Source organism: Cloeon dipterum, chromosome 3, assembly GCF_949628265.1.
Source record: "Cloeon dipterum chromosome 3, ieCloDipt1.1, whole genome shotgun sequence".
Taxonomy (NCBI): domain Eukaryota; kingdom Metazoa; phylum Arthropoda; class Insecta; order Ephemeroptera; family Baetidae; genus Cloeon; species Cloeon dipterum.
The window spans coordinates 28,396,524-28,418,225 of NC_088788.1; the positions used below are offsets into that span (position 1 = coordinate 28,396,524).

The window sequence follows — 21,702 nt, forward strand, 5'->3', positions numbered from 1 at the left end:
TCTGTCCTTTGGGGAAAGCGGTGTGTCCAACAAGTACGCTCGGTTTTTCTGCTGCAAACACAATAACACCCTTTTGGCGGTCGGCATTTTTCAAAACGGAAACAAAACTGCGCGACCAGTATTGTAATTTCATTCATGGCTTTCTCCCCGCGATCGACGCGACGATAGCAACTCAACTTTTTATTACAAGGGCTAGCGCACATAAAAGTTCTCTTCTTTTCAGCGTCAGCAGCAGTATTGCTGTCAAACTATGACGGATTACCATGTGATAAAGCTACTCTATGTGTGTATAATGTGGACGGCCCCATCCCTGATGATATTTCCCCCTAAGCGAACAATCTTTTATATAATACGTACGTATAAAGTTTGGCTGCTCGCATCATCAGCCCAGTACAACGTAATGGGCCGTATCTCCTTTAGAGCGTGGACCTGAATAGCAGCAGAGGCAAGCTGCTCTCTTTCTTTTCACCATTTATATATTTATAGCATTATCAGGGCGACCGAGCCGAGCAGCCCGGGCTGATCTGCAATTTAAATATTTTTCACTACTCAGCCCGGAGAAATCACTCTCTTGCGCTTGATAATTCCGGCTCGGGGGCCGATAAAAATGCTGAAATCGTTTTCCAAGCAATCAAATTTTATTCGAGATGCAGCAGCAACTTGAGTGAGTGAACGAGTGTGCCCGGCTCTTTCGCCAGCGCCTCAAGGTCCCCTTAGCCGCCGAGATAAAATTGGCTTATTGCGCGTGATTAATTAGCAAAAAGAGTCGCGTCGGTCGCACTTCCATCGTGCTTGGCCCGCGCGATTTCGGACGCAAATTGGGCGTGAATTTTTAATTGCGCCCTCCGCGGCCGTGTCGGCTGCGAATCGATCCGCGTGCTCGTCCGGTGACGACTGTGCTCGCTGGTCAACGCCAAGGTTGCCACCTGTACGGTGCAACTGGCAAGTTTAGAAAGCTGGAAAAATATTATAGACCATTACAAGGTATTCAGCAAAGTAATTTATAAATTATGAATCTGGTGCTTGATTGAATTTCACAGATTTTTTGCCAATAAAAATATGTGCAGATGACGTGTCTAGAAGAGCGCGATTCCAGATGAGGAAGAATTATTTTAGTATAGAAATAATTTAAATAATAGGTTTTCTATTATGCTTTGAATTTTTTGAAGCTGATAAGAATTAGCCTTTAGCGTGGCAGCCCTAGCCAAACCATCACGTCACTGCAAAATCAAAAGCCAAGCCAGCTAGCTGGTGCGACCGAAGCTCAGCCAATATGATATAAAGCTGACGAGCAAGCACTATTTCAATTAGGTTAAAACGCCGCCACCGTCGCTCTCTCTCTCTCTCTCTCTCTCTCTCATCGCTGTGTGTGGTGGTTTTTCAGTCTCTCTCGCCCGTTCGGCGGCGCTGATATATAACGCGATTAGATGCATTAGGGTGTCATAGTTAATTTTTCTGAAGTGTTCCACCGCACCGACGCCGCACCAGGCTGCACTTATAAGATGATTGAATCAAAGAGAAATAAAGGAGAAAATATTTGGTGCCACCCCCTGCATACACACGCACGGCTGCTCCCCCTGCGCTGCGGAGAGCGCGTGTGATAATTGTGTTTTCTCATTATTCTAATTTTCATCGAGCGAGCGAAAGCGAGGCGGCCGTGTATCAATCATTATTTATGTATAATTCAACGGCGACTCTCTTGTCACTCACTCGCTCCCAGATGCAATTAAGGCGATTGCAGATGAATGGACCCCAAAAGAGCATCGTCGACCCACGCTTTTTATGTATGGACCCCCGCGCGTGAGAATTTTCACTCCCACATCTGCTTCGTTTTTGAGGACTGACTCGGTTGTTACTCACATAATTAAAAATGAATTTCAAGTTAAAAAATACACATGAAGACGTACAATGCGTTTTGCATTGATTTTTTTCCATTTTAAGCTCCGGAAAAAATGTAAAAAATCGCTTATAATCACAGACTGAAAGTTTGTTGAATTATGAATTTGTCCAATGAAATCAGTGTGCTGTGCAAAATTACTCGACGCACGCTCTTGCCAGCACGACAATTGGCTGGGAAACAAGCCCAAATTTGATTGCGGCGGTAGTTTTAGGTGTGAAAAACACAGCGTGGCAGATAGCACGGCAATTACTGTTATTATTAAGGAAGGGACGAGTGCGCGAGTATAATAATATCCGCTGAGCGCCGGTCGCTAACTCCGCGTATGTTTATGGGTGGGCTGCTCTTTTTGTTAAGGAAGGTTAAAGACTCACTTATCCTCATTTGATTTACGACCCTTTAGTGGTAAAAAGTGAACAAAATAATAAATGAGGCAAGCAGCCAGTGACTCTGCGAGAGAAGGAGTAGGAGGAGGAGCATATCGTAATGATAATAATCACTGCAGCGCGCACACACACACACACAGTCCTGCTCGCTGATAAATAATAATAGGCCGGCTCAAGCGAACGTACTTAGCCCGCAAAATGGCACAAAAGTGAGTCATGCACCTGGCCCAGCACTACCGCTTGCTTTTTTCACTTGAAAACAAGAGTAAAAATCGGCAAGAGCGAAGCTTGCGGTGCCCTGCTTTTTATTATTTTTCTCATGTGGCTTCTCTTGCTCATCATGAGGGCAGACGACTACTTTATAAGTACTTTGGTGTTTGTGCGTCCATATTCTCGGATGTAATGGGCCATAAAAGAACTGTCGACTTTTTATTACAGTTTGTATGGCTTCAAAAACACTGAGCTGCAAGATGGGCAGAGTGTGCGCCAAACGGCACAGACACGTTTCGCGGGGGCCCTGATTGCATCCCCCAGCTGGACCATTGTTGGCCCCTGACACGGCATTGTTGGCCGAAAGTGCCATAAAGCGTACTAATTTCCGCACAACGTTGCTCATTTCGAGAGGCGGCCACGGCGAATTTGACCGATTATCGACGGTCCGCAAGTACCCCTGTCGCTGACTTCATGTATGTATTCCACCGGGGCAGACCCACAGCGTCAACAATGGTGTCAGTCACTGTCATTCACAACTGCGGCCAGATGTCGCATTGTAACGTGTAAATTTTAACCTTGTGCACGAGCAAAAAACAACTTTATGTATATGCATACGTACCGACGACTAGCGTACACACATACAGTCGCTTTGCCTTGCGCTCGAATTAAAGCTCATTGTTGAGCAGCGTGCATGCGTTTTGAAAAGAAAGAAAGGACCCTGTGGCGGCCATGGGCAGGGGGAAGCAGCGTTGCATGCGTGCATCGCTTCAGTTTGTTTACTGCGCCCTAATGGTTTGTATCGCCAGGCTCAGCGTTTCTCGTTCCATATTTCTAAATAGGCTTACCAAAAACCATCGGAAAGGACCAAAACATTCCATCAAAAAGACGACGAAACCTTTTTCTCTAAAATAAAGAAATACAAAAATTAAAAATAATCTGGAGATATTGGAAAAAGGATTAACCAATGCCATGGAGTGGGTTCAATACTTAATGAAAATATTTTATAAATAAATACTAACCCAAACCATATTTATATTTCACAGCACTCAATGCAATTTGCCAACTATCGTTACTTGCACGAGAGAAACCACGTTGCAATAAGATGTGAAATGCCGGAAAGCTCTGATAGCTTGGACCAGAATTGAAGCTGAACAAATATTTTTGTTGGATGTACTGCTGGCGTGTCGACGCTGTTGGCGAGCAAAGAAAGAACAAACTTGCTGTAGTGGTGGCGTCTGCCTCGCGGAGGACCATTTTTATTTTTTGTGTTCAACTAGGCAGCAGCATCTTCTCTCTCCTTTTATCACCACAAATGGACCGCAGTTGCCAAATCAATCAGCCGGCTGCTCAACTCGCAGCAGCGTAAACCGCCGCCGCCGCTGTGCCATAAATCAGCTGGGTAATTAAACAATTTGATGCGATAGTGGCGCGATGATTTATTCGTGTGGTAATAAAATCATAATAATTATCGTCAAGACGGCCTTCTTTCTTTCTTTTGACACTCAACGCGTGCTTCCTCCAGCCTGGGAATATAGCACATCGTATAAAATTTTATCATGCAGCTAGGCAGCCGGCTGAGCCGGCCGTCCCGAGAGAACGAACGGCAACACTGATGATGATATTATAATAGACCAAGACGCGGCTGCGGCCGCTGAACATATGCCTAGCCTCCTCGACTTTTTCTCCCATGCTCGATTTTTCAAGTAAAAACGTTTCCAGGGTTGGGCATGCCAGACAGTCGGTTGGTTTCATAGAAAGTGATAAAATTTAAAAGTTGGTTCGTGAAACCTTCAAGATTTTCAATTGATCAATTTACGAGTAACATAACATATTTATTTCTATATTTCCAATTTGAAAATATTTCAAGACAAAATGTAAAATTTTACAAAATCTCTAATAATTTGTTATACATAAAAAAAGTAGAAAACCCCGCGGAAGTCAGAAAATCTCGCCCTAGAAGGTGCACACGGTAAAACTGCATTTAAAAATTCATATGCCGCGCGAGCACCTGCAGGCGGCTTTTCCGGGCCGTGTGCGCGGTGTCACAATTAAAATGTCGTTAAGTTCGGTGCCGCTAATGTTATTGCACCATTATAGACGCATTAGCATAGATATTATTATACAGAATGGAAGGGTGCTGCTTCATCAAAACAACAAGCATGCACACCACCGACGACAACGGCGGTAATTGATTCTCGGGCAAATTACTGTTTTATTTTGATTGCCGCGTAAACTGGACGAGTTGCAGCGTGCGTTTTGTTTCGCAATTAGAATCGACGCTCCTTTCGAGCGAATGTTGGTCCGCTGTTTTGTCCACGTCATGCTGGGTAATACGCGCGGACAGCAGTGTCGCTTGGCTGGCGCGTGTTGCTCCCTGCTCCGCTATAGCTAGACACGATGATGACATGACGTAAGCAATAATTTGGACACTAAGGGCGCAATAGAGGAACTCTTTCATTTGCTGCCGTAATCGATGTATCGATCTGCTGGCAGACCCCGTTTTCACATTATTTTTTCCTTCCGTCTGCGCTCATGGCGGACGCGCCAGCCAGCAGCCCTTTTAACTTAATGGATTTCGAGGCGGGATTTGAAATCTAGCCGCTGCTTATGTACTCCGGCCCGCTCGAGCTAATTCATTAGCGCATTCTTTAATGAGATAATGCGCTGCATCAGTCCGACTTGCTGGGAAAGTGGAAAAATAATCCATTAGAGGAAACTTTTCGATGCGATGCGCACGATATTGACACGAGGAAAGGATAAAAAAAAATCGTGCAGCAATCCTTCCAAAGAATGACCAAATTTTCCTTAAGACGCTCTAAAACGAGTAAATGGACCGTCGGTTAAAATTAATTTCCGACTTTGACTCCCAGCCACGGTGTGAAATTTGCTTAATTCATCAACGACAGCTGTCAGAGAGGTGAAAAATTAAAAACCCGCACGTGCGATAATCGCGAATCTGGCACCTATTCGTGCCATGATATAAAAATACGCGGCATTATCACATGGTTGTGCTTTTTTAATGACGAGGCGAGAGGAATTTTCAATTTAGCGGCGTGCTCGCGGCGGCCAGGCTGTTGGGCGAGCGGGCAGAATTAAGTAGTCAAGTGTCGTAAATTATCTTTTAACAAGGGGATGATTTAAAGTGCAGACATGCGAGCACAATATTTCATGCGAGAGTGTTTTATGACTCGTGTGCGCGGGTGTGGGAGGCGGTCCAATAATAAAATAATTACTATTTCGCCTCAAATTAGACGCCATCTGCGCGCTCGCGAGCGACCGCTCGCGCGCTTCTTGGGAGGTGTGTGTGTGTGTGTATATAAATTCGGCGCAATCCGCTAATTTAGGCAGTTTCCTCTTTGACACAGGAAGCAAGCGGGTGCCCCTGCTTAACCAATTAATGCATGCAATCCCGCCTGACAGATGTCCGCGGCCATTAAAACGTCTCTTTCGCCGCAAATTCACGTCACGACCACACTCGAAGAAACTTGCTCGTGTTATTGTTTGGCCGCTCAAATTCTATTATTGTCGGTACACCATTTAAGCATCAATCTGCTTGATTTATTGCCCCTGACCTTGCTAAGCGGACTGCCGTTGCAGGCGCCCGCACTAAACTCGCGCTTCTAGCGTGCTGGAAAAGCGTCTCCTCTCCTCTTTGCTAATAAAGTACACCCCTTATCGCCAAGCCTTGAGGTCCTTTAGGCCGTAGAAAATTTCTTAACTGTAAAAGAAGAAAGAACAGCCTATTCATGCAGGGAAACAAGCCCGCGAGTGGAAAGAAACAGAGAATGCTCTATGGTGTTCTTTGTGGAGATTGATTTTTTATCTGCCTACGAGTCGCACAAAAAGTGGTGAAGTTTGGGTAAAAGGATGAAACCCGACGATTCGAGTTTGTGATACTATAATTTTTGTCAAAAAACTGCTGGGCTCGCATTCATAGCACGGATGTTGATTGCGATTCACAATGAAAATATAAGATTTATGAATTGAAATACGTGGAAAAAATTGGATTTTATTTATTTGTTAAAGATATTAGGAAATAATCTGAATGCCCTATGTTAACATTATTCTTTTCTGTTACAGAGGCCTCCCTCGTCATCCCTGTCTTACCCTGGGCCTGGCAATGACGACGTCAGATCACCTGGTTCAGGTGGCACGCCAGGCCCTCTTTCCCAACCTCCCAGTTCCCAACAAAGTGGTGACAATGGCAGTGAAGCAGGTAAGATCTTTTCCGCTTTTTTCTTTGAGCCGAAATCCGCGAATCAGCCCAATTAGACTCTAATCGGCAATTAATTAGTGGTCACAATAACACTCAAATAAAATCGTGCTAATCTGGCCGTTATTGCATCAGCAAGGCTGCCCTCGGTGACATGCTCGAAAAAGGCCACGACGTCGGACACAGACGCCTATCGGTCAAGTTCATCTCGTGTCTCTCGTTTTTTTCGCGTGCACAGTTGTTCATTAACAAATTATTTATAATCATCGTCCACAGCCGCCACGGCCGACGCGTGTTGTTCTTATGTGAGCCAGACCCGAAATCTAACTGCGCGTCAATATAATCGGCCGGCAGAGCTTCTGGAAGACAATTTATTATATAGCTTTTTTAGTGATATTTTATGGCTTTTTAATTGGTGTTGTGCCTGCTCATTTATCCCTGATGAGATCACTTTCTTTCTATTCCAAGCTTTTTTTCTCAACAGTTTTTCATCAATTTCCTGCATGCCTTCTGAAGTGTAACAAATAATTTAAGGATCGCAATTTGTGCGGTTCAATGTAATTAGGAGAATCCGTAATTAAAATTTAAAATTTTTATGTTGTGATATCTTTTAACAGAAGCGTAACTTCCTTCACACAAAATTGTAATTGTGAAACTATTAGTAATGATTAAAACACTTAAACTTTTCGCGATAATGTGGCACTAAAGTGCACCCGAAATAATAATATAAACATCACTGAAGCTCACTTGAAAATGTCAACGTATGTTTCGCAAAGATGAAATTTTGAAAAATAAAATAGTCTGCCGGCCAGCCCGCCTACTCTGCTGCCTATGCTCTAGCACGCCTGCCTGGTGGTTTATTGTATGGTGTGATGACGGCGGGATGGGGAAATTATCGCCGCAAGTTTATCAACACGGCCATAAATTTGCAGCGCGCCGTACAATATATGAATATAATACAAACTGCGCTCGCTCTCTTTCACACACACCATATAACAGCAGACGTGAGTGCATTTTTTAAGCGAGACTGAAATCAGCTGTTCAGCGTTTTATTGCCCACGCGGACAGCAGGAACAGTGCTAAAATTATATTGATGTCGGATACACCCAGTGACACAGTGAGCCAAACTTGCAACTTTTTAGTTTGAAAAGCAACTTAGGAAATTAAATTAAAATCGCGAGATTTTTCAACCTCTGAAAAAATTAATTTATATCTTCTCGTCTTATCATGGAGTATTGCAGCTGCAATAAATTAAGCTTTTTTCAATTATTGTTACACTGTCGTCGGTTAATTCCAAAGATAGCAGTCACGCATGGAAGAAACTGAGATTTGAGATTTAATATCTGTGTCAAGCGCATTGACTGCTTCAGTGTTATTTTAAGTTTGAAAGAAGGGGTCGTTAAAATTCTTGCACGGCTGAAATTCCGACGCGTCACTGCCTTGAGCTGGAGACGCGCTTAAAACAGGGCGGAATGCTCAATCTTTAAGGCATTAAATGAGCGCTAATGCAGAATAAGGGGCTCGCTGGCTGCTGCATGAATGTAATTATAATCTATTCATGCGCCAGTCCCCGCGGGAATAAATAAGCCGGCAGCGGCGGCGTCATATTTGGACTCGGTGTTGGTTGGTTTGTCGGTCCGTAGGCCGGTATTTGTGCACGAGAGAGCAAGCGGGCGCCAAAGTGAAAATTAATAATAATCCCTGGCGAGGAAATGCAAATCCCACGCGCGCGAAATGGGGTTGCCGCTGCCGCCGCCGCTGCTGCAGCAAATTGGAATCGTCTATGCGTTGTATTATTTTATTGATCTGCCAGTGCCGTGTTTGTATTTGCACTTATCAATGGCCGGGAGATTTCCCGCTGCGCGCAAATTGACACGAAATCCCGAAAAGCTGCTTCTTTCCATCATCTTTTTTGTGCGGAAAATTGCCCTCCGCTGCTTTTCCCCCACGAAGGGGAAACTGCTCTCGCTGTTTGTTTATTCTGCTTCTGATTTTCACATACGCACACGTATTTATACCGGCTGCATATTTATTTTCGTGTTTGAAGTCGATGACGCGAATATTAAAAGCAGCTGGTCGGAGGGCGAAATAAATTTAAATTGGCTCGATCTGTTGATACACTGATAGTCTCACAAGCGGGCCACACACAAACCGAGAAGCAGCAGCAGCAGCAGTCGCCAAATACAAAGTATTACTCACACTCGCTTTGCTGCTTTTGAGCCACCCCGAATTTTTTTCATTCCGCTCTTTGAGACGCCGGTAATTTATTTGCCTACCCCACAAGCAGCTAGCGCGGACATATTTTTCATCCGCGGAATTTAAAGCAGCCCTGGGACTTTCTTCCCCGAGAGGTTGTGACAGGCTGCTTTTCGTTAATGAATCAAAAACGAAAAGAAACTCGTTGGCGTTGACAGCTCGGGAATGATTATTTTTATCTGCATGCTATGGTGCACAGCCTTTTTGCTCATGTAGCGAACGTATTCGAGCTCAAAGCACCGAGTCGATTTGTTTATCATTTAATTAAAAGTGCTGCACGTTTCCCCGACCGGCATTGTCTTAATAGCGAGAGCGAAAAAAATATCGCAAAGCTTTATCAACACCGCCGTTTCCTCCTTGCGCATTCTCTCCCCCGCGTGTGCGTTTATTTTTTAATTTAGCTTCTGCTGCTCCTGGTCTCTCTCTTACTCCTTTCTTATCAGCCGCGAACAAAGACATGAAACGCTCTTGCTGATTGGAATTCGCTGCGCCGCAGACGGGGTGCTGCCGCCAGCATTGTATTTTTCAGCTGACATTGAGGCAGAAACACAGGCATTTACCTGCGTGCTGGGAAATATGATCAATACACATCTTGGCAACCTCTTAGAATCACGTTTTGAAATTTTTAGTAATTCAAACTTTTGGACCAAAAATAAGTAATCCTACTAACACGTTTATTAAGATTTACCAGAGAGAAATCTGCTTTTTTAACGCACAACAGCACTTGTGCGTCTGTTTTGCTCCTTTGCTTTATCCAAACGAAAAATGGGTTGAAAGAATTCGGCCATGCAGCAGACGGGGTGATGCCAAAAGCAGCTAGAGTGGCGGTGGCATTAAATAAATAAATAAATTTGACGCAAGACTGCCCCACACAGACGCAGCATTACTTTATTTTTCATGCCGGTCTCAAGCATCATTTCTCTATTGTCATCAGCTCGTAAACTCAACTGCTCTCTCTTTCTTCCTTGGGCTGCTTTTCATTTAGAGAAAGAAAAAAGACGCTGCTGTTCGCTGGCTGCTCTTTGGTTGTTGTACTCCGAAATGTAATCCATTGTGCGCGTTCATTACGCCAGTATTCACAGGTAAAAACGGAACGCAGTCTGCAAGCTCCGGCGACGACGCTACAACTGCTGCTTTTTATAAGTGCGGGAGGGCTGAGTTGTAAACGGGGGATCGATGATGAATGCCTGATGGCTCACAATACACGGCACACAATACTAAAAACGGCTGGCATTCAGAGTCGATGCATCGCATGCGTGTGTGTGTGTGACCTTGTTATGGCCGACCACCCTGAGCAGTTAGTCGAATTTTTCCGCGGCTTGAAAACTCTAGCCCCCTTGGCCGCCGTCGTCGTCGCCGCCGGTCGAGGCGCTTGGCAACTCTTGTGGGGAGCCGCAGATCTGGTTTTGAGCTTTCCTTTGATCGGCGACGGCAGCGAGCGATTGCATCACCATACCAACTGAATATGTGATATTATAATGCCTCGGCGCGTATTAAAATTATCTCCAGTGCTGATGGAAAACTGGTGTCATTCCAGCCAAATTCCGAATCGCTCAGTAGAAGCACTCAGTCCGTGCCAGTCACTTTCACCACTTTTGCGCATTATTTTTTCTACTCTAATTTATCAGTACCGGTTGATAAAAACCAATTTAAGGATACCTATCAATCGTTCCAGTTTCAGGGCCTTGGACCAATAGTCTGTCCCCAATTCCTATTTTAATCGCCTGTGGGATGTAATTTGGAAAAGGAACAAACAATCTAAATATTTTCAGAATCAAAAGGCATTTTGGCTTGTCTATCCCGATGCTAAATGAACAGAGTCGTCCACTTTCTCTCCTTCTTAATAAAAGGAAAAAGTCTAGTGGTATCCCTGAGCGGTTGTTTCGTCAGTAAATGGACCAAAAATTTATTCACAGCCTCTTGAGGCTGCTCATTCGATTGCAAAAATCCCCTTGCCGTTGAGCGGCCCAAATAGGCAATGCGATTCCCATGCTCAACGCAGATTCGACTGCACTGATTACTGCTTGAGGAGGGAAGAAAGGCGCAACACTGTGTGTCGGTGCGCGTCACCCCTGGTTGACAGTGTGAAGTGGTCGGTCGGTGCTTTGAATAAAAAGGACCACTCGAGGGATAACCACCGCGTGTGCTCTCTTTCTCTCGTTCGATTTGATCAAATCGCTGGTCCGACTACACACTGCAACAGATGCGAAAGCAGCATCTCAAGCACTCTCAGCGTGACAGTTTGTGATTTTGTGTGTATCATTAAAACGAGCCTGCATGTTGTTTGGCAGCAGTTAGGAAGGCGTTGTAGCAGTAAAAAGCTGAACCAAATCCGACTGAATAACCGCCACTGCTGTGTGTGTGTGTGTGTGTTCGCCTCGCTGCTTTTTATTTATGTTTCACTCCCGCATATGTGAGTGAGTGCGGTTATTTTTATACTCCATCGTGTGGTGTTGTTCTTTGCGTGGTGATGAGATGATGCGATGCTTGTCTCTTGCGGCCACATTTCGTGGCTTCCTCCCAGAGTGCGAGCAGCGAGCGCAGATCGAAGAAGAAAATTCCGACTCGCTTTGATCTCGGAAATTCGAGCGCGCTGTTTTGATTTTCGGGCCGGCGCAGCTGCCGCCGTTTCGCGCCACTTGGGCAACTAAAGTGAAAAGCCGGATCGGGTTCAGCGTTGCGGGCTCAAATTTGTTTTATCTGGCTGCAACAAAAAGACACGAGTGCAGAACCAAAATGAAAGTAAACACGATTATATTAGATTACCTATTTTTTCTGTTCATTGATCAGATGAACGATTGAATTAAAAGTGTGGATGATGCTCGAACCTCTGAAAATGTGAAAATACACCATTGTGTTATTTAAAAGAGCCGTGATAACTCCGCCTCCCTGCTTTTCCGTTATCTGCAGCAGAATTTCGTCCACTGCGCGCACCCAGGCTTTTATCAGCTCGGCCGCCCCCGAATTTCGAGGCATCAAAAGTGCAGCCGAGGTGCAGTGTTGCTATTTAAAAGCTGGCGACTATTAACTCCGTACACTCGCACGCACTCTGCGATATTTTTGTATATCTTTTTCTCTCTCGGGCCTAATGGATGTTTGCCACTAGAGGAGAATGAAGGAGAAAAAAAGAAGCGAGGCAGAAAGGAACGGCAGCAAACAGCCCCCCTAATAGATATGCAGTAAGAAGAGTTAATGCAGTGCAGGCGCAGGGAGGAAGCCACCCGCTCCACCCCCTGATATTACTGCGCGCTCTCTCATCACCGCGGAGCAAGGCATTTGTCACTTGTCTCTTAGATTACATTTCGCCTCATCTCCTCCGCCGCTCGACTCGTGCCGCCACGACTCCCGAGATGCTCTCGCATTCACGTGAATTCGAAAACTATAGCAAAAGCTAAGCTGCTGCGTCTAATGATGCGCCGTGCGGACGCACTCTATTTATCAAAAGCGGCTCGCTTGATAGAAGAATGGGAAATAAAAGGGAGAACTTTCACTCTGCTCCCAAGAGCTCTCACGCTGGCATGACAATCTTTGAAAAACACAGTTTTGGGTTTTTAGAAACTCTCAGAGAGAGCAGAAACGCCGGGGGTGGGTCGACACACAAATTGTTTGTTTCCCTTCTCCGGAATGCATGCTGACTCGGATGCAACCCCCGAGCACGGATGTCGCACAGGTTGCCTATTCTACCCCGCTTCTGCTGCTCCTGCTGCTGGATGGGAAATTGAGTCAAATCCTGTGTGTATGTTTGTACGTGTGAGTGTGCCTGCGCATGTGGAAGCGAAAATTATCGCGCAACAACCATAATTATGCGCCAGATCATGATCTGCGAAATGGAATTAGAGGAATTTTCGCGTGTTGGCGGATCTTCTCCCACCCCCTCTGGCAGGCCAAAGTTTTGACTTGATAATCCTGCACTGGCTGCCTGCGTGTGTGAGCTTGTAAGTGAAGCGCACTAAACACGGCTGAATGTTGTACTCACTAATGACTCGGCAATAAACAGCACACACATGCATCCGCGCGCGCGCCTACCATAGTTGTGTATATGTGTGTAAAGTTAGTTGGTTCTTCACTTGAGGACTTTAAACTGACTGCTAATTCGCCGCGAAAATTATTACACGGATTCCGGCTTTCGGCCTAATCAGCACGCGTGCAGGCGAAAATTAGATCGACAGTAAAATTTTCCTGTTTGATTTCGTGTTTGTGATATTTTCCCTACAAGATGTTTAGAATTCGCAACCCTGTTGATGTATTGTCTATCATGCATTCGTGCGTCCATTGTCTCGATCTATTGATAATTACCGCGAGATACAAGACGCCGTTACTTTTCTAATTACCACACACAAGAGCGGCTCATTCGCTGGACCCCACGGCCATCGGTGCTTTTATTTTTAATTTATTCCGAAGGTGCAAAGTGAATTTTCACGCCTGTGTATGTGTGCACGTATCATGCCAGAATAGTAATCTACCACTTCCTGCTTTTAATTCGAACGGAGACCACGCGTGTGCAGAACTCGTGAATTCACAATCAGGCCGAATCATCTCTCTCTCTCTTTCTCGGCGTAGCTGCTTTCTGACGCAAAATCTGGAAAGCGAGCTGCTGCTCAACGTGCACAATTTCATTATCGCAGAGAGACGAAAATCCCATTAGCTCGCCACGGGAGCGGTGGCTCCAACTTCTTCTTCTTTCTACTTCTCTTTTTAATCGTATATTGAATTCCAATGGGGTGGAAAATTTCATCATGGCAGTGCGGTGCCACCCGTGGTCCCGCACCCCTGCGCATTTGCATAATCACCTTAATCGCGCCCTCGCACCTCCCTTTAAAGTAAAAGTGCAGCAGCAGCATCCCTGCGGTTTGGATGCGCCCGCAGAAATCTCTCGCTCTAGCTCTCGCAGCGTCACGTCACATCGCCGACCGCACCTCTTCACAATTCAAGTGCTGGTGAATGTTTCAAATCGAATTACACACACATCTCAAGCGCGGCGTGCTCTTTGAAACTGAAATTCGATTACGCTTGAATAGAGGCCGGTGCCAGAAGAAACGGCTGCCGGCAAGAATTTTAATTTCCACACTATTTTCTTGTCAGTGAAATGGAAAAAAGTGATAAATTTTTAGCCAGTCAGAGGAATTCCTTCGGAATCAATTTTCATTAAAACAACTGCCGTTTTTGACATTTTTTGCTCGCTATGTGTCACGCATCAAAAAGATGTTGCTGCTACTGCTGCTGGAATCGCGGCCAGTTTTCTCTGAAATGCGGAGAATTCCGACCTAGCTCTTTTTGCCGCGGAGAGGAGGAAGCTGTCAAAGATATCACTCCAGCAGCAGGCGGTATTGCGAGTTAGCCGCTCTATATAAAGCGGCGGCGAGCTGTCGTCATCGAGTGTTTTTGAGCGAGTGTCTATGACAACGACAGCCTGTGCATAAAATATTGCGTTGAAATGTAACTGGAGCCCCTGGGTTGTTACACCTGCTGGCCAATTATTGCACTAGAGCACCCTCTCAATGAAAATAACGCATGTGAGTGGGTGCGAAAAGCAGCAGCATTCGACTAACAATGCGCACTCCAGAGTAACAAATCCAAGCTTGAAACTTAACCAGCAGGTGAGGCTGATGTGAAGGGTTGTCAATTTTAAAGTTTATAATACGCACACCACACTCGGGTGGGCCAAATCAGGCGAAGTTGTAATGCATTTCAGTTCATATGAAATAAAGGACTTAATTTCTATTTTTGTGCGTGATAAATTTAGTTTCATGCAACTAGTTGTTTAAATATTGCATTTATTTATAATCAAGATTTATATCAATTTATCGGCTACGTTTTTTAACCTTGAAGCTCTTCCCATTTTAATGTTCCTTTGAATGATTTGCGATTAAATACCTGATATTATGTAATAAACTGTCGAATCTTCCGCGTTGAATTCTGCTGATGAAGAAATTTCCCCGCGATTGCAATTTATCGCGTCGTAAATTTGCAGGGACAAAAAGAGCAATAAAGTTTAAAATCGAATATAAAAGCGCATTGTGGAAGGGTGGAGGCTGCTGGCGTCGGAATAACAGCCGGGCTGAGTGCTCTATCGCCGAGGATATGGACCACGCCTTCAAATCATCCCAATAATTAATCATCCGTGATATTAATACCGCCGACCAGACTGCTGCAGCATGTTAATTAGATTTATGACGAAATAATATAGAAAACGATCGCCGGAGTAGAAAAAAGGCACGATAGCTCACGCGATGCAGCAGCAGGTTTGTGCCGTGGCAAGGAGCGAGAGTGACGATGATGAAGTATTAAAAGTAACAGCGGCCGTAATTTGGCGAGGTGTGATTTCTTCAAAATTGTCTCCTCGGCTAGGTCATATTATGGTTAAAAGTGGTCACACGGGTTTTTGCTGGCGCACAAGTGTCTTTCTGGGAACGCCATCAGCTTCATTAAAACAATGCTCTGGACAACTCACTCTCGCAACATAAAACACCTCGACGACGCTCGTCAATTAATTAAATATCATAATTCTTCCTGTGGAAAATGAGACTCGCTCTGCTCGCAATTAAGTGTCGAATAAATCGTGCGCTCGTAAAACGCCAAGGTTGCACGGCGCCAAATTTCCAAGGCGCACCGTAATTTCTCAGCATCCATCCACGCAGAGCAGGTTTCATCTGCTCGCCGCCGGTTTCCACTCCTTCTTGATCAAATATTAATTAACGCCACACTAAACTTGCTGCAGAAAATGCAAGACGTGAATATGAACAGTGTTTGATAAAATTTAAACGGAAAATATGCTTTTGATTGAGCTTAGAAAACACAAAAAATATTCTTATATGATCTAGATTTTAAGCGTTTTAAAATTTATTTCTGGGCGTGTTTTTTTATAATTTCCTACACGGATAAAATTCAATTTTTTTTTCTTCAGTTTAAACATATAAGATAAAAATGATATTTTTTCGATATTTGCGGCTAGTGAAAATTCAAAGATTTTCGTTTTGTGGCTGTAAAATATTCCCCCCGAAATGCTAGAAATGTTTGCTCTGCAAAGCTGGAAGGAAAAATCAGCTGTCACAGGCGAATTATTTAATCAGAGGCAATCAAAGCAACTGCGGAGGAATAGGAAAAGCGGCTTATGATGGTGCATCACAATGCTCGCTTGCTACTGGCGCATTAGTGAGCGGCGGCGGCGGCAAAGAGCACAATCTCCCATGGGGGTGGCTTCAGGGGCTGTAATCCTGAGTTAATAACAAAGAAAAGCCAACATCAGTGCACGGAGAGCAGTAATAGCTGAAAAGAAGCGAGAGGGATATTGCCACAGTAGTCAGTGAGTGTGCTGTAGGATGGTTTGACCTCAACGATTTATTGTGCAAACAAAATGCAAATCGAGCGCCGGCGATAATGTGCACTATTGCGCCCCTCAGGCTTTGCATTTTAATTGTGTTTTGATGCGGCCGTATATTCAGCCAAGGATGCGTGCAATTGCATATGATGATGAATAAGCTATGTTGAAAATGAGCCGAATACCGTTGATTTACATTTTAAGTTTATTATTTTTCTTTGGGGTCGCAGTTTAAATAAATTTATCAAAGCTCCAACGTCACTATTATAATCACATACATGTGCAACGTTCCGCAACTTGGAAAGAAACGATCGAAAGGAAACCATCGACATTTGCAAACGAAACGTGCCATGTTTTGCAAATTTTGTCCGTGATGGACGCCGTGCCGAAACTGCAATCAACACGGAAGCAAACCCACCGGCTGTTAAACACCTCTATAGCAAAACAATCAGCGTGCGTTCCATTTGCAAGCACATTATCTGATTGCGAAACGCAAAAAGCCGCGCCAGCATCACGCGCCTACGGAAAATTTAGCGCTGAAAGCATCAGCAATGGCGTAGCTTAGCTATTCCGGTCGCTCGCTCGCTCGCACGAGGCGTTCGCATTTCCATGATTAATAATAATAATAATCGTTATTATGAGCCAACACAGCGTGTTTAATGCACACAAACTCACTTTATTGATTTAGGGGATGACACAGCAGAAAATATGCAATCAGCATGCGTGCTGCCGTGTGTGTGTGTGTGTTTTCAGCCACCAGCAGTTTATATTGTATGCCGAGGCTATATGGTGGTGGCCGGCGTGCACGGCGCGCGCGGCGGTGGTGTTTGTCAACTCTTTCGCCGCCGTCGCCGCCGCCGCTGCTGCTGCATCGTGATAACAGTTGACATAAATAAACGTACATATTCGCATGTGCTTTCTAAATGTATTTAAATGAGATGCATCAGCAAGCCAGTGTTTTATTGCTCGCGGATGATGCAGGTCGTCACGATTCTCGTGTACTTGTTAATAACACAATAATAACTACATGTATGTACGCTCTCTCATGGCAGTGTAAGCCAGCCAGCAAGCCAGCTGCGTGCTGAATTGAAATGGCCGATGCTAATTAATTTAAAGAGCCGCGCCAGATATAGGCACACAGATTTGAATGCCGGCGGACCAAATTATACATGCTGCATGGAAATCTCCATTTTCTGCTTCCTCTCTCGTGTCATGAGAAACCAATAAAACGATAAAAAAGAGTGCTCCGCTCGGGGAATGGCTCCATTTGCACAGCCGAGATGTTTTATTCACGGCGCACTCGGTGCGGGGAAACGTGCAATCGACTCATTCTGCTGCAATCGTGGAAACGGTAATTTGTTGAAAATATGTGTGGAGCAGAGGTTTGCAGCCAATAAACTTCTGCCTCCGAGATCCATCTGCTAAGGAATGAGGAAAAACTGTGCGATTTAGCGTCCCTTTCAGCTGATATAAATTGAAACAAACTTTATTTGAGACAAAAATCACTCATCTGCTGCGTGCGGAGAAGTTTCAATTTGTACAGTCGGTTTTTTCTCCTGTTCCCCACGGCTGGTAGCTGCAAATAGCAGGAGCTTAGTCCACAGTAAAGTCGTTCCACCGGATTTGGTCCGTCGAGCCCCCTGAGGGTATGCACCCCTGCACGACACCGGTGCATTGGTGCAGAGGAAATTCAGGGGCCATGCTGTGATGTGAACGACGCGCGAGGAGATAGGAATAATCACGCTGTTTGCCAATTGTACGACAAGCAAAAACAGGTAGTGCGCGCTGCTGATTGGCCGCGAATTATGATTGATGAAGCATTTTGGCACGGAACACCTCGGAATGCGAAATATCAAACAATTTAATTTGCTCGAAAAGGCGAGCGATGAAAAAAGCAGTGCCTTGTTATGCTTGTTGACCAGTTTGCGCTCAATTATTTTGATCGCACGCCAGCCAAAGTGGCCCCCGCCAAAACGAATAAGTCCCACGAGAAGGTGTGCTCGTTCGCAGACACGGCGTGTGTGTTTTTGTTTCGACGTCGTTTATTTCTGGCTGAAAAGTATACAGGCTTTTCTTGTTTCGCTGATTTGATTTCCAGCAGCAGCAGCAGCAGCAGTGCTGCCAAATAATGTCACTGCCTTTGCAATTCTGCGGTGCGTGTATCGAGCGGCAGGCCAGTTTTCTCTAGCCTTTATTTCGTCATTCGTGCGGATTTTTTATATTTGAAACGCGGCCATAAAAAGTTTGGAACATGCATCTCTCGGCGGAGGCAAAACCAGTTGCTCTATCATCGCCAATATTGAATTTATATTGACCGCAGCACTCACAATACAAGATCGGCCCTCGCTCGCTCTCGCAACTCGTCCTCCTGCTATTATTATTTTTTAAACACTCTCTTTTAAAATCCATACTCTCCGCAGCATACCTTTTAGGGGACCACTCCTTTTTTATTTATTCGCCTCGGCAAGCACCACGTGTGTGTGTGAGTGTCTATTTCTCGTGGACACACCATATTACGGCCATACAAGCCATAAACTACCCACAGAAGAAGAAGTCACAAATTTTTATTCCCATCTTGATTCCAAAAGCTGGTGTGCTTTTTGTCTAATCCCGGATCTGGATGCCGCTCGGTAACGCGTTTTGGTCGAATCCGAACATCACAAATCCCGGCCGCCTGGATTATACGGGATGGTGAAATATACGAGCTCCTTGCATTATTTGTGGGTGGTCCTTTGAGAAGCAGCCTCTTGGCTTGGCTCTCTATGGCGTTCTTCGAAATGTCACACTTTGTGGATCTCGCAGCTCTCTTGATTATGGTTTATCGCCTCCGCGGCTCCGGCCAGCAGATTGGTTGTATGACACCGAAATACCAATATTGCAAAACGTGGCCCTGGGAAGGTCAGAGTGGAGAGAGAGGCCAGAGCTGCTTTTTCCTAACAAAATAAATATGATTTTAAACACACGTTATTTAAATATTGCTGGATATTTCAACCACAAGTTCAAAGGCATCATCAGTAGGACGTAGGTTTAAACTTAAACTTAAAACTAAAATTAAATTGTTCCAGTTCGAATAAATAAATAATATGACTGGTAACACTAGTTTGTAATTATTGCAATTTGTAAGTGGCAGCAACTGAAATTTCGCAAGATTAGTGTTGTGTCTAGCCTTGTTCCTATCTCTCCAGGACGCCGTGTGAACAAAAGCTTAAAACCCATTTATTTTTTCACGCCAGCTGACTATTATTCGCTAGAATTTCCTGATTTCGCACACCACTCAGTAGATAGCGAATGCCCGCTGAGTGCATAACCAAGCACACGTGCACGCATGCTGATTCGCAGCAGTGGCTGCGGCGGCATCGTCCCACCCAAACGGCAGGCTGCCCATCTCCATAATAAGCATTTTAATTGGCGTTTTTCACGCCGAGCTGCGTCTCAATTACGGCTTAGCTTGCATGTAAAGTGGATTCAAGACTCTCACGTTCCGAGAAATATCATAAATCATAATTTCGCGTTTCCAAACACCTTAACCGATTTAAAGATTTTCCAGATGCGTCCTCATAAATTCAACTTTTGCTCAGAATCACATTTAGAGCTCTATTTTTTGGACACCAAATTGAATTATTAACGAGATTGTTGGCTGGTGTACTCGAATCTACTTTAAAGAGTTTCGGTGCACAGCAAAGAGCAGGAGGTCTCCCACACACACACACACACACACGGTATACTCTCTTCTCTACGCTCACTTGAATAAGACTGATGACGCAACGGAGCCACACGGTGCTCACAGCCTGGCTGGCTGTCCACCGTCCCGCTGTGAATTTATTTATCCTTCTTCTCGGCTCCACCACGCAGAATGGATCGCGCGAGTGAGAGAGAGAGGAAAAAATAATATACACACACAAACGGGCTGCTATACAGATATATGTAAAAATAAAATGCTCCGCGGAGCAGAAATTCTCGCAATGCTGCCCGGTCGGCTCATAAACTAATGCCCGTGTGACCACATGTTGCGATTTGACCTTAACTCAATTATAGGCAGGCAATCAAGTCTTTGAACCTTTAATGATGCCAGCGGCGGCCGGGCATCTCAGTCAGCAGCAGTCTGTGCATTTCGGCAATAAATTATTCCACCCAGCATTATGACCGTGCTTGTGAGTGTACCGAACGAGCTATACAGCGCAGTAGTGAGTGAGGCTGGTGGAATTTTTTCTTATGGCTGCTGCGAGGAAATTTAATACGGCGCGATGTAATCGAGGAGAGAGACACGACGGCCCTTTATTTGACTGATTCCACGATAACACAGGCTCGAAGCACGCCTCGCACAGAGATGATTTTTTATAAATTCCCTGCTTGCTCGCTCGCTTGCCTCTCGGACGGCGTCATGTTTTGAATTTTTTCCTCCAAACTCCACGTCGCTCGCTTGAAGACCTGATTTGTAACATGTTTTCTCTATGGAAGAGGCTTTATAGGAGGTGATTTTAAGACTCTCCACCAAATGTCCCAGTGGCTGCGGGAATACAAATGTAGAAAGGCCGAGATAGACAGTTTGTAGCACAAAATCCGGTTTTTAAATGAGGGATTCAAACTTTGCTATTCTTCAATGATTAATTTCTTTAAACCCTGAAAAAAATTGCGCATCGATTGGATGCACTTTCAAACACAAACGACCGGTCCTCGGCTGCATCATTCTATTTTTGCTGGGAAACTGCCACTATAGTTTACGACGTGCGAACCATCAATTTCACAATCGACCCTCAAGCTCAAGATTTAAATCACCGATCTCTAGCGACGGTATTTAATTAATAAACCGTACACACATCGCAGCAATAAAAAAGCCATTTGAGTCTAGGCGCTGTCACAAAAGCCAGGCCAGATAGTAATTATTTTATGACGAGCGTTGCTCCAATCAAGTTGACGAGATAATCAATCTCGTACCTGTGCGCAGAATAATTTATTGAAAATGTAATTACCACTTCTCGCCGAGTTCCTCATTCCCTTCCAAGAATAGCAACGACTCGCAGTCATCTCGATTGTCGCAATAGCAAATCGAGTCAATTTTTCCGTCAGCCGAGAGTGCGAAGGTGAAAAGTCTGCTCAGTGAGCTGAGCATGCAACGTGTGACGCTCGGTGACATTTTTATTATACACTCGCCGGTTTCCCAACCGAACTCGGCGTGAGTGACTGCTTGCTTGTTCAGTCATTAGACCGGCCGTTGCTTTTTATATTATTGAAACAACGCGCAAGGCTGCCGCGCGCGTCTCGATATTATATAAAAAGCGAGACGAGAAAACTCTCGCGCGCGCGAGATGCGAGCTGAGGTGTTGGCCAATCATTTATTATAAATAAAGTAAAAAGGTCGCAGCAGCAGGAGCAACAGCAGCGGCAGCGTGTGTTTGCTGGACGCGCTTGTGTAACCGTT

At 44.9% G+C, this 21,702-nt stretch overlaps 1 protein-coding gene across 10 annotated transcripts in view; it reads left to right on the forward strand.

Moving 5' to 3' along the window:
* hth (homothorax) overlaps positions 1–21,702 on the forward strand; it is a 118,081-nt gene that overhangs the window by 35,152 nt on the left and 61,227 nt on the right. For all 10 annotated transcript variants that reach the window (XM_065482950.1, XM_065482957.1, XM_065482956.1 and 7 more), the window contains exon 7: positions 6,577–6,712. In XM_065482950.1, the coding sequence (XP_065339022.1) occupies positions 6,577–6,712 (136 nt within the window). The remainder of the gene's footprint in view (positions 1–6,576; positions 6,713–21,702) is intronic.